Source organism: Eleutherodactylus coqui, unplaced genomic scaffold (genome assembly GCF_035609145.1).
Source record: "Eleutherodactylus coqui strain aEleCoq1 unplaced genomic scaffold, aEleCoq1.hap1 HAP1_SCAFFOLD_53, whole genome shotgun sequence".
Lineage (NCBI taxonomy): Eukaryota > Metazoa > Chordata > Amphibia > Anura > Eleutherodactylidae > Eleutherodactylus > Eleutherodactylus coqui.
In genome coordinates this window covers 129,726-143,601 of record NW_027101708.1, presented here as the reverse complement: position 1 = coordinate 143,601, position 13,876 = coordinate 129,726, and the positions used below count along the sequence as shown (strand labels likewise).

General features: G+C 50.5%; 1 protein-coding gene across 1 annotated transcript in view; it reads right to left on the bottom strand.

Annotated features, from left to right (window-relative positions):
* The window catches only part of LOC136590898 (acyl-CoA-binding domain-containing protein 5-like), a 60,768-nt gene that overhangs the window by 30,020 nt on the left and 16,872 nt on the right, over nt 1-13,876 (bottom strand). Inside the window, exons 3-7 of the mRNA XM_066588418.1 lie at nt 13,349-13,469; nt 10,833-10,905; nt 7,632-7,746; nt 2,992-3,141; nt 863-1,075 (exon numbers count right to left, since the gene is read on the bottom strand). Coding sequence (XP_066444515.1) covers nt 863-1,075; nt 2,992-3,141; nt 7,632-7,746; nt 10,833-10,905; nt 13,349-13,469 — 672 coding nt within the window. The remainder of the gene's footprint in view (nt 1-862; nt 1,076-2,991; nt 3,142-7,631; nt 7,747-10,832; nt 10,906-13,348; nt 13,470-13,876) is intronic.

Genomic DNA, 13,876 nt, shown 5'->3' with positions numbered 1-13,876 from the left:
GATTCCCTTCTGCCTATTTGTTGGTGTGAACAGCGACAGGTTCAGTGTCTGTTTGTAGGTGTTGACTACACTTGGTGTGAACGGTCCTGTTCACTATGTGTGTTTTTTCGTTTGTTGGGTGCCCCTGCCACTTACTATCTACGGCGAGTCAGGCCCCTAGGTTCCAGCGTAGGGCTGTTCCCATTGGGACGATCGCCCCACTTGTAGGCAGGGTTCCCTTTTTGTGTTTTAATCGTCTTGTTAGAGTAGGGACTCACAAGACAACGAGGACCCTTGGCGTTGGCTTGTGAGCTTACATATTCTGGCCAAAATACAACCGATACCTCGTATGTACAAATTAGATATTTCCATCAGTCTGAGTGTTGTGGTACAGCGGTAATTATTTGGCACCTGCTGCCCGTTGCAGTTTGTATGCACGTCCTTACTCCCCTCTCCTCTCTCCGGCCTTTGTTCCGGTTGCATCCATGTAGGTTATAGTTCACACGAACTGCACGGATGTAAAACATTGTTTTTTATTTTTTTTCTCTAAAAAGAGGGGAAAGTGCCTAAAAAAGGGGTTTATTTTTTATACTTTTTAAAATTTTAATCAATACTTTTTTAATAGAATTTTTGGAAAAACAGAGAAGTGCTACAAGCTCCATTACAATGACAGGCTGAATATAACGGAGCAAGAAACATGGAGCAGTATGACTAGACACCGAAAATCAAGGGCGTAACCAGGACAATTATTGTTTTTCACATTTTTTTTGTTTACCATTTTTGTTTTACGTTTCTTTTATGTCTCTGACCTTCAAACAGCGATCTTATGATCACCTTGATAATAAACTGCAGTACTTCTGCACTGCAATGGAGTGGCACTAACCTTTACTGGCCTCCAGGTCTTTCCCCGCAGCGTCCCGTGTGCTCTCCGGCTTTACGATTATCTCATTAGTGGTATCGTTGAGATCAGACTTGTTAGGTACGTGATTGGGAATGTCAGAAATACAATCGCTATGATTTTCGTGCAAACCATTAGCAACTGTAGTGGCGGGGCACGGCGGCTCCGCGGCGGCGTCTTTCTTCACTGCTTCTTCCTCTGTGGAAAAATAAACAAAAACAGGTTTGTTAACTAGAGATGAGTGAGCACCCAAATGTTCGGGTCCGCGTTATTCAAGTCGAGCTTTTCGTAAAATTCGAGAGCTCTAGTCCAGTAACGAACCCCATTGACTTCAATGGGAGACTCGAGCATTTTTTGTATGTGGGACGCCAGGTCCCGAGATTTTTTTATTCTCTCTCTCTGCCAATGACATGCGCTGTGCCGTGGTGGGGAAGGGCCAAAACAGGCACGTCACAGTGGGGAGGAGCCAAAAACTGGGGCGGAGTCGAACACGGCTTGATGCTCGTTCGAATAACGAGCACCATCAAGTACGCTAATACTCGAACGAGCATCAAGTTTGGCAGAGTAGGTTCGCTCAACTCTATTGTTAACATTAAAGAGGTTTTCTGAACCTGCGATGAAAAACCACCAAAATCAGCCCAATCTGCGATGACATCCGCGCCGGTGACCTCACTTACATTCTACTACTGGCTCCATGTTACTTTGCAAGCCTGCCTTCTGCTTGCGCCACCTCGGCTCTCCCTTCATTTATACAAGAACCATCATCCTTAGCGCTGGCGTCGCAGTCAGCACCAGCTCCAGCGATATGCGCAGTATTTTCACGGACCGAAGCGTTACTCATTCACGGCAAACGGCACTTTTTTGCTCACATATTCAATGCACTTTTCACGTGAATATACATGTATCCTGTGTATTCACTGCCCATTTATGTTGTCCCATTGGCTTTAATGGGCAATTTCGGTTTGTAATACGGGCCAAAATAGGACATGCTGAAATTTTTCTCATGCGCATGAAAAATACATGTCTGAATACCCCAATACAAATCAATGGCGTTTACCTTCTCTGTATTGCATGTGTAATATGGAGCGCAAATACATCTGTGTGATTGAGGCCTTAGTGTAAGGAAGCGATGTGTTATCCGGAAACACACAGCTCTGTACACACTGCAGTGGCCTGAGATGGTACTGCAAGCACAGCTCCCATTCAGTTCCTTGCCCACTGCAGTATGTATGGAGTTGCGCGTTTCCAGCAACATGTCAGCTCTGTACAGCCTGGAGATCAGCTGATCGGTGACGATCTCCGGCCGTGACCTGTCCTCAGGATAGTTCATCAATAACTCAGTCCTGGGAGACCTCTTCAACCCTGGAACCTGTGTAAATCATGGGCATGCTGATTAAAGGGACGCGTTGGCATCACCCCCAGCCATACCTGTAGCTGGCCGTTCAGATCAGCAAATAGTTGAGTTTTGGAAAATTAGTCCCATTAGGCCTCCTTCCCACGAGCGTGACGGGCTCCGCAGCGTAATATTCCGCTGTGAAGCCCGTCACGGCGCCCCCCAGAGCCCCTATACTTACCTGCGGGAGATAGCGTGAAATCGCTTCCCCGCCCACCGCCGCGCGTCACCGCCCGTCACCGCCCACCACCGCCGCGTCACCGAGCGTGTCACGTGCACAGCCGGCCGTGTCACGTGACGCGGCCGGACCGCGTCATTTGGCGTCATATGACGCTCGGCGGTGGGCGGGAAAGCGTTTTTTCACGCTATCTCCCGCTGGTTACAGCGGGAGATAGCGTGAATGGACGGCTTCCATTGACTGCAATGGAAGCCGTCAGTGCGTACAGCCCGTCCTCACCCGCAGAAAATAGAGCATGCTGCGGGTGAGGACGGGAGAAATCGCGGTGCGTAATTCCGCGGTGGAATTACGCATCGTGAGCATTGTGCTATTAGGTTCAATAGAACCTAATAGCTGCGGGCAACGCAGCGGATTTTCGCCGCGAATTACGCGGCGGAAATCCGTTCGTGGGAAGGAGGCCTAAAACCATGAATATTATACCACGAGGATGTTACAATAGAAAAGATGGGGCCGACGGTAATACACGGCGCACATCTCTAATACCTTGTTCACTTAACTCGGCTCCATCCTCATCCTCCTCATCCTCCTGCCTTCCATTCTCCTCTTCTTCCGACTCGGCTCCGCTGTCGCTGCTCTCCGCCTTCCCGTTCACAGCCTTACAATTGGGTGTGGAGGTCAGAGCAGAGCTGAGGTCTACAGGGAGGCGACAAATACAAAGACGTCACATTTCCACCACGGAAGAGCGAACGAGCAAATGTTAACAGGAAATCAATGATCAAAGCCGACAAAATGAGAGAAAGAAACAAATCTACGGGACGGTTCCTACGGCGGGGGTCCCATCTATCAGAGGTTTCGTGCCGACACAAGCGATGACATTGGGGGGCACGGTTTGCACTGGTCAACTGATATGAACAATCCTATGGAAAACTATAGGATCTTCTAGTATCCGTCTTACTGCAGCATTGGATGGCCGGATATATAGGGACCCGGCCTCATACAAGGGCTTATTCACACTGGCGTATGCAACTCTGGCCCGTAAAAGACGCAGCATTTTCACTTTGTGTGCATGTTGCCGTTTTGCTGAGCATGTGCAGGATTTTATATCCATGTTGCATCCGTGTGTCATCCATTCTTCACACATACAATCCCCCCCCAAAAAAAACAAACTCAAGCAGTGAAGTTGGTTTTGTCACAAGCCACAGAAAACCGGGAGTTCAAAAAAACAGCGCAGTGAACGCAGATGCTATTGCGAGTTCGCAGAATTTTTTTTAACGCGCCCAGAGGCTATAATGAGTGACCGATCGAAGGATATGGACCAAAATAGGATATTTAGCAATTTATTCTACTTACATGGACCATCGTCCTGCATGTAAAAACGCACGTTTCAATGCATCAATTTAATTGAGACGCTAAAGTGCGCCAGATGGCCGTCCGCTACCAGAAGACACAATGCTGCCCATGTTGGCTTTATCTGGCAGACCCTCCATCGTATTCCGTGGGGAAACGGTGAAGCCCAGCTGCCACACAACCCTCCGCACAGCGAAGAGCGGCATCAGGTGTTAGAACTGCCGGCCAAACAAGTTGTGGAGGGCAGATATCTATTGTCTCCGGCCGGCTGAAGACCAAGAATAAGTCCTGGATCCCATCCCACAATAAACTGCAACTTACAGAACTTTGGCAAGAAAATACGGAGTAAACGTTCCCAAAAGACACAACAAATGGGAATGTGGAAAGCAGCTGTCGGCGGTGCGGATAAGGGGAACCGCCGTCCTGGAAGTAACCAGCGTTGGGAAACAGACGGGCAGAACGAGTAAACCTGCGGCCCCACGGCCAAACGTGGAATGAAGCCCAAGTCAAATGTGCTCATTGACTGCATCCAATGAGTGAGGGAGATATGAATGTATCTGAACCCCCTAGAATGGATCGGGTCTTATTAGGGCGTCACATGGGCTACACCATGCTACATAAGATGCCGACCCTCGGATGTGTCAGCTATACCTTGTGACCAGAGCGGAACGCTACAGGATATTCGGAAAATACACACAAGCCGTCCATCACAAAGCAGCGTGCATCAGCCCGTCCGCAGTGGGGCAAAAAGTGATTTTTTTTTCTATAGCAGTTTTTTTTAATTTTAAAAATCCAATAAAACAGAAAATACAAAAAGGTAGAGATGTCAAATAGGAAGAACGGAATAAGCCAGATACATGCAAGATAACTGGAGCAGCACTAATAATGTACAGGTCTGTCTGTGTATTTGGTATGAAAGAGCCTTTCCAGAAGGCGGGCTGCTTGACTGGCACCAAGTGCGTACAAAAACAACCAAGAACTAGGCAAATCCCTAAACCAGTAACCAAAACAGGAAGTTGGCATAATTTGAGGTCAGTAAAAGGGAATAAAAGAGAGGGGAGGAGTGAGGGAAGGCAAGAAAATAAAAAAAGAAAGGGGGTAGCGGGGGTTGAAGTTTGGGTCTGGGAGCCACCGAGGTGAGAGTATTAAGATGAACCCGTAAAACCAGGTTAGTTCTACCTTATTCATGCATCTCTTCCCAATGACTGTCCGTGTCCTATTCTCTGAGGAATAGTAGGCGGGGAAGAAGACTTCCGGAGGAGAGGCATGCAGGCTTTATCCACATTTAGAAGGTGTCTCAGTAAGGAGCACTTTTATTTCTGAATGGAGAAAGAAGAACCCCGCGTCCCGAGGCAGAGGCCGACCCGTGATATCAAAGGAAATGTGGCAAGCCTCCTCCGAAAAGGAAGAAAGGAGACAGAGGGACCAGAAGACATGAAGAAGGGAACTGGGCTCCTGTCCACACCTCCATCACAGGGAGAGACCCCAGGGAATAGGACCACTGGGACGGTTTCCCATTTTCATAAAAAATGTGGGGTAACTATTAACCAACCCTCGGGAAAGGGCAGGATAACCCATTGTAATTATATGGGACGGAGTGTCTGGCGGGCCCACAAGTGGAGCAGAGGGATTCTAAATCTGTCAGACGGTGAGTAGTTCGAGAAGAGGAGGAAGTTAGGAAAGGAAGTGAGAAGACTCCAATGCCACTCATCCAACAGGGAAGTCCTGGCGGTTATATAAGAAGGTCCGCGGAGGGCCAACTAGCTCCATCCAAGAAATACTGGACCTGAAGGCTCCCCCTCTGAGCCACTCCCGGAAACAACCGCCACCGATATTCCTGGGAGTAAGAGTGGATTCCCAAGAATTGGGAATAGAGGAGATGGTGCTGGGGAGATCTCCGGATTGGGGAAGAGCAGCTGCTTTTAGGATCAGGCCGGGGGCTCCAATAAAAGGGCCATTCAGTGTATTCGGAGTTGTACATGCAACCTACATAATATAAATGGCATCATTTTGGTTACACAGCCTATAGATCCAGTCCTCGGCACCGGTTCCTGACAATCTTCAGCAATGAGTGAAGCTTTTCTTCAAGGTTCTTATTAAATGATTTATTAGCAGAACTACAGGAGGAAATCCCGAGGTTATAAAGTGCGACCGTAAATGTTATAGAGTGCTCTGCGTCAGCAGAAGTTGTGATCTTCGAGCTCCTCTTACTAACCACAACTCAGACACTTCTCCCCGAGGCTGACCCAGCATTCAGGAGATCAATGGACTCACAGCGTCACATATATAACGGTCTGCCTAGTATATAGCCTACTCTAAAGAGCCATCTCAAGGAAGCGAGATCTGACAGCGCAAGGGCTGCTATAGGCATACTCTCTATAGAGGCCCAACTACAAGCCGCCCTAACAAGCAGGCGCTAATACCTCCCATTCCCCCCTCATGCGTGCCGCGTGACATTAGTAACCCTGAACTACTATGAACTTTGATAGCTGCAAACAGAAACTTGCTTTGGAAGTGTTTTGCACTGATATGGTGGATTAACTAAGTCCAAAGATCACAGCAGCCCAGAATCGCTCTGCCAGCGGGAGTGGAATGTTACCAGCAGCTTACAGGAGAGCTCCGAGCGCAGGATGCAGAGAAACGGTAAAAAAACGGGGCGCCGAAGACACAAAGTAACAATATCCCATAGAAAATCATTGAAAACAAATAAATAAAAAAATTCTGTTTAGGTTGTCGTTCACATGTGCTCTGAAGACTCCGACGCAGATCTGTCATGGAATCCCAGATAACACGCGGCGCTACTTCATTTGGGAAAATCTGAGGGCATGCTGAAAAAGATGGCCGCCATTATAGTTATGGCTGCACCCCCGCGGTTAGGAGATTCATCATCCAGTAGCTGCCGGACATTAAATCAATTACTTTAAGCAGCAGCCTCTTCTGTGTGAGTCTCTGCCTCTGCAGCACCTTCCTCTTCTCCCTCCCCTCTCCATAGACTTCTATGGGCAGCATGAGACAACACCTCCCCATAGTTCCCATAATCCATCTTGGTGTCTCCATTATTAGATTTATTCTCCTTCTCTTCATAGGGCAGCAGTAGATGGGACTCCAACACTGAGGTGAGATAAAACACTTACTAGAAGCTATAACCATGTCTAGGTGTGAGTCTCTCCTCCTCCTTCACTCTGTGCTCTCTATAGATTTCTATGGGCAGCATGAGACAACAGCAAGCAATGAGCAAAAGAGCTGCCCCCCCCCCCCCAGCTTTCCATAAATCATTTCATTGTCTTTGTCACTACAAACAGACTTTATGCGACAAAAAGCAAATAGAAAGAAGGGGGACCCCTAGTGGCCAGCTTTTTCAGAGGGATTCAACAGCACAAGTCCATCATTTTAAGCAAATCGAGCAATTGGCACTTTCGCTCGTTATCATATCTCGAAGTGCGACAACCATTTTTATACCTTCTACACACATTGCATTATTGTCAGGTACTCTTCCCAGGTTACAACGTGTTCTAGGCCCAGAGTTCACTATCCTGGAATCAGTCGACGAGCCACTAACCCCCCTCATAAGTGCATTGAAATTCCACTCCTGGTTTGCTTCCCGCATGCTCTAAACTTTTTGAATATTTTTTTTTAGGCTTAGAGGAAAGAAACAAAGTCAGAATGGAATTTTCCTTCATACCTTCTAAAGACTTAGCAACTTTGTCCAGTCGTACTGGCATGTGGGAAGAAGAGGAGAAACAGCAGAAAGTTTTGATTGAAGGAAATACACAAATAGATAAGAAGGAGAAACACGTACTGAGAGGAGCGTAAAGCACAAAGAAGTTTGGCCCAACCTGAAGATACAGCCGATCCGCGTCCGTGCTTTTTGTCTTCCACTATTTCATAAAAGGGTCCGATAACTTGGAGTAATTCTTCCACTTTCTCCGTCACTGGCATTGTCTCAAGGATCTAGTGTCCAAAAGGCAGAGGTCACACAATGGAGGAGAGGTCAAGGTTCTAATTCGTTTAAATGCTATTTATCAAAATGTCTTTCATGGAAACGGTGCAGGAGACAAATGGCGAGTAATAGAATTCCTCCACTGCGGTCCCCGGACTGGTGGGTCGCTTTCAGGTCTATTTACAGGGGCCGATGATCGGCCAAATGTGTTCATTCGCAATCACTGCCCTTTGTAAAGATGCCCAGAGTTTGCCAACAAATGAGCAAATAATCAAGCATTGTATCGGTTATACGGGCGCCTCTACTGGTGTAAACAGGGGGTGCGCTGCGGACCGAAACGCAACCTATGGGGGTACGATACACATGCGCATGAATACTGCTGCACATAAGAGGAAGTCTAACGAGCGCTGATCAACTTTACGTTTCTAGTTCAGTCCAGCTATTAACGATGAGATTCCCACATCAGCCCCTCCCCCACTAACTACATTTAGGCCAATTAACAAAGCAATTATGGCTGCGCAGTCTTTCGGCCAGGTTAGACACCTGTAGTGACCCAGATATTATAATTACTTTCAGGTCACCTGATGTCAGCCAAAACTCAGGTTACGAAACGCACCAGCATGAAAACAGCAGACGCCTCCGAGGTATAAAAACCAACGGGCGCCAGCTGGCTAGAAGCGGTCCGTGGTTTTTTAACCCTCCGACCACTGCTCCAGTTCTTGCCTGGTCTCATATGTGGGTGAATTTGTGAGATCGCTCCCCCCCCCCCCCATGAGAAATTCTAGAGGACATTCCATATCCTAGGAGATAAGCAAAAAGGGCAAGCAGTCCTAGAAGGGGGGGGGCATGTGGTCCGAGTCGCTCCGGGGAAAGGGTGGTTGGCGCAAGGTGTGAGCCACTCCAGGGGGGTGGAGAGGGAGCCAGAGGTGCGAGCCACACCGGGGGAAAAAGAGTTGTGCGAGCCACTGCGGTGGGAACACGAGAGGTGCGAGCCACTGCGGGGGGGGGAACACGAGAGGTGCGAGCCACTGCGGGGGGGGGGGAACACGAGAGGTGCGAGCCACTGCGGGGGGGGGGGAACACGAGAGGTGCGAGCCACTGCGGGGGGGGGGGGAACACGAGAGGTGCGAGCCACTGCGGGGGGGGGGGGGACACGAGAGGTGCGAGCCACTGCGGGGGGGGGGGGGACACGAGAGGTGCGAGCCACTGCGGGGGGGGGGGGGGAACACGAGAGGTGCGAGCCACTGCGGGGAGGGGGGAACACGAGAGGTGCGAGCCACTGCGGGGGGGGGGGAACACGAGAGGTGCGAGCCACTGCGGGGGGGGGGGGAACACGAGAGGTGCGAGCCACTGCGGGGGGGATCACGATAGGTGCGAGCCACTGCGGGGGGGAACACGAGAGGTGCGAGCCACTGCGGGGGGGGGGGAACACGAGAGGTGCGAGCCACTGCGGGGGGGGGGGAACACGAGAGGTGCGAGCCACTGCGGGGGGGGGGAACACGAGAGGTGCGAGCCACTGCGGGGGGGGGGGAACACGAGAGGTGCGAGCCACTGCGGGGGGGGAACACGAGAGGTGCGAGCCACTGCGGGGGGGGAACACGAGAGGTGCGAGCCACTGCGGGGGGGGAACACGAGAGGTGCGAGCCACTGCGGGGGGGGAACACGAGAGGTGCGAGCCACTGCGGGGGGGGAACACGAGAGGTGCGAGCCACTGCGGGGGGGGAACACGAGAGGTGCGAGCCACTGCGGGGGGGGAACACGAGAGGTGCGAGCCACTGCGGGGGGAACACGAGAGGTGCGAGCCACTGCGGGGGGAACACGAGAGGTGCGAGCCACTGCGGGGGGAACACGAGAGGTGCGAGCCACTGCGGGGGGAACACGAGAGGTGCGGGCCACTGCGGGGGGAACACGAGAGGTGCGAGCCACTCCGGGGGGAACACGAGAGGTGCGAGCCACTCCGGGGGAACACGAGAGGTGCGAGCCACTCCAGGGGTCCAGAATAGCCAGCCACTTCGGGATGACATTACCGCAGACAATCTACTTAGCTGTAATCAAATCCGAGCACTTGTTATTTTCTGCAGAAGTCTAATGACCCGGACCGTTAGTCCGGACCGGGCAAGTAGATATTCCTGGAATAACAAGATCTTCAGTTTCGGGCAAATAATGTTGATGGTTTCGCTGTTTTTGTAGCGCGATGGATTATAATTGATCACTTTCTGTAGACTGGGGGATGCTCAGAAGCTCCAGCCTATATCTGGCCTCAGATAACAGATTTTTGTGGGTGCACCACCCAATCTATCCAATGGGATCTATACCAATCTGGACAACTACACTACACATTGATGGCCGCCGTAGGATTGTTTGTATGAACGATCCCACCGCTGGCCAATTAGAAAGCAGCGTGTCGTGTGCTCTGAATAGTGACTAGAGCACCCCAGAAATGTTGAATGTACGATTAGTGGCTCCAGGAACATTGGGGTCAGCGGCAGAAGTAGGTGACTGACATTACCAGGTAATAAAGCTCACCCATCTGGTCGCTGGGACAGGAGAGGCACTTCAAACTCTTACTTCCTTTCCAATAATTTTTTTTTTTTTTAAACTTTTTTTAAAGTTATTTTTACTTTTTTTTTAAGTCCCCATAGTGGAATTGAACTTGCGATCATTTGATCACTTATACGGTAATACATAATACCACATTTCGACAAGCAGACCATGAAAGAACGCCCTTCATAGGCATTTCTTCATGGCAACCATGAAGGGGGAGCCTTTCAGCACCCTGTGGGCAATGATCAGGGTATTTAAATGTCTCTGTCGGAATTGATAGGAGCATTTAGAGACATAACTGCTGCAATCAGCGTTAGCGCATGGGTGTCTGCTATGACAGACAGCTGGTACCTGCCATGTGTGGAATTGGATCGGCTTGCAATGCCGCTCCATATAAGCCCCGCCCACACACGGGATGTAAATGTACGCCCTGTAGTGTTAAGGGGTTAATATAAGGAGGCTGTCCTGTAAGGTTTTACATCGTTCACATGGTTTATGACGCTCCGACAATCTTACCATGAAGCAAACCTGCAAATAGACTACAACTTCTTACTTTTTTCATCTCATCCACATAAGCGATCATGGCGTCTTCCTTGGACATGTCGCCCAATGAGTTCCAGGCGTCCCTGAAAGAAATCAATAAAGTAAGACTCGGTAATTAGTAAGACCATCCTAATGTGATGCAGTCAATGTCTGCTCTATAGGGAGACCACCCTTTATGGTGAAACACCACTTCTCCTACCCGAGGGAACAATTGGACAACATTACAGATTCGGTCCCTTCAGCGCTCCCCCGACTGCCAGCAGAACCATCTGAGGTTCCCACCGGCGGCGGGCGTTCCATCATGGGAATAGGGGAATGTACTATAAAGGAAATAACTGGTGCCCAATGGCCCCCGAGGACTAGAATGTCCCCAGACAATGTAGCACAGCATGGGGCTCTATACGATCCGGTGGGAATCTGTGACCGACGCTCCGAAACCGCCAAAGCAGAAGCTGAAGCCGACGCACCAGAAAGAGGGCATGCTAAAGCGGGTAAAAGAGCAGTCGTCCGCACCCCGCTCTACGCCAATTGTTTGCTGAGGATTTTGGGAGTCTGACCGCCGTCTTTTATCGTATCAGGGCTCGTTCCCATCTGCGCCAAAGAGTCTGTGTGGAACCTCTGGCTTAAAGGGGTTGTCCCGCGGCAGCAAGTGGGGGTATACACTTCTGTATGGCCATATTAATGCACTTTGTAATGTACATTGTGCATTAATTATGAGCCATACAGAAGTTATCAGAAGTTATTCACTTACCTGTTCCGTTGCTGGCGTCCTCGTTTCCATGGAGCCGACTAATTTTCGCCGTCTAATGGCCAAATTAGCCGCGCTTGCGCAGTCCGGGTCTTCTTCTTTTCTGAATGGGGCTCCGTGTAGCTCCGCCCCGTCACGTGCCGATTCCAGCCAATCAGGAGGCTGGAATCGGCAATGGACCGCACAGAAGCCCTGCGGTCCACTGAGTGAGAAGATCCCCGCGGCCATCTTCATCAGGTAAGTAAGAAGTCACCGGAGCGCGGGGATTCAGGTAAGCACTCTCCGGTGATCTTTTTTAACCCCTGCATCGGGGTTGTCTCGCGCCGAATGGGGGGGGGGGGAGGGGGGGTGTTGAAAAAAAAAAAAAACCCGTTTCGGCGCGGGACAACCCCTTTAACCCTTTGCAATCAAATTTTGGATTCAGGGTTTCCTAGGGGGTTTTCTCTTTCTGCCATTATACAATGGTGCCATCTGCTGGCTAGAGCCAGTACTGCGGTATGGGACATGCTGGAGAGGCCCCCCGATAACAGAGCAGCCAGTAATATACAGTAAGAATACCCTGCCAGACATCTTCCGACATCGGAGCTGTACGGCCTTCAATCAGAATGTCTTCAGACGTCAGACAGTGGATTAGAAAGGGTTAATATGTGTGGTATAGTGCCAGGGGGATGACAGAAATCCAAAAAATCTCCCTGCTGTTAGTGGGGTCTGCTAGTGCCTTTCATGCGGCTGGTCCGGCACTTCATTTTTTCATTGCTCAGCTCCTATGACGAAGCCGAGCAGCCAGACTCCAAGGTAGAATTGTGATCCGGCCTTAGAGGGGTTTACCACTACTTAAAATAGCTTCCTAGCCCCTCCGTCCTCCCTTGTGACTGCTGCAGCCAATCACTGGTTATAGAAGGCCACAGCTGGGTCCAGTGATTGGCTGCAGCAGTCACATGTCCTGCTCAGCAGCAACCAGAAAGGACGGAGGGGCTTTGGAGCAATTTTAAGTAGTGGAAGAACCCTTTTAAAGTAGATGTCTCTGTTGAGCCCTTTAGCCATCATGTTAAAATGTTTCCATTCACTGACAGCAAGCAGAGATAAGGCACAGCTCACACTTGCGTTACGTTCTTTTGTAGAACAAAGCTGAATAACGAAAAAAAAAATGTTAATTGCCACATGGCGGCCTAAATGGCGCCAGACAGACCTCATTAACTACAATGGCGTCCATCAGCTTCCCCTCCCCCAAGCATTTTATTGGACAATAGCGTGGCACGCTGCGCTGGGGACCCTCAGGCAAAGAAGTGTACGGACCGCTACGGCAAGGAATATCAGACCGCTGGAGATGGTTTTATTATAGAGACAATAAACCCCGCCTGGTAATGGGCGGTGAATAAGCGCTCCCGGCTGTCGGCTGTGCCTGGGGATCAGCTCTGGTACAAAGCGTACAGCCTCCGAGCCCCCAGCAGGCGGAGTCAAGTGCAGGTCAGCGATATCTGCAATGGCTAAGTAAGGGCTCCTTCAGATTGGCGTCGGAGGTTCCCTGCGGAGTCTCAGGCGCCAATTTCCATTTTAAGCGCAGGACCAAAGAGCGCCGAATGCTGCGCCATTTCACTCTACAAAATGCTGGAGGGAAACCAAACAGACCGCATTACAGTCTATGGAGTCCGTTCAGCGCCGTTCGGTTCCGTAAGACGAATCCAGTGGATTCCGTATTTCTGCTCCCACAAAGCCATGTGAACGGGGGCCACACAATGCCCGACATAACATATACGCAGCGCAGCAATAGGAGGCACCATTTGTAGCGGCCGACGGGGTCCCAGAATCCGGGTCTCTGGATGTTGCACGGTCCGAGCGTCGCCTGCTTGTAGAAACTGTAGAACTTCAGCATCATTTCATTGGACGGCTGGAAGGAGCCTGCAGGGAAATGTGACAATCAGAAAGGAGAAGCCGCAGTTCTTTACCCTTCCACACGGATCCGCAACATACCGGCGCGGTAACACATCCCATACCGGCACGGACCCGCCACATATTGGCACGGTAACACATCCCATACCGGCACGGACCCGCCACATATTGGCACGGTAACACATCCCATACCGGCACGGACCCGCCACATATTGGCACGGTAACATATCCCATACCGGCACGGACCCGCCACATATTGGCACGGTAACACATCCCATACCGGCACAGACCCGCCACATATTGGCACGGTAACACATCCCATACCGGCACGGACCCGCCACATATTGGCACGGTAACACATCCCATACCGGCACGGACCCGCCACATATTGGCACGGTAACACATCCCATACCGGC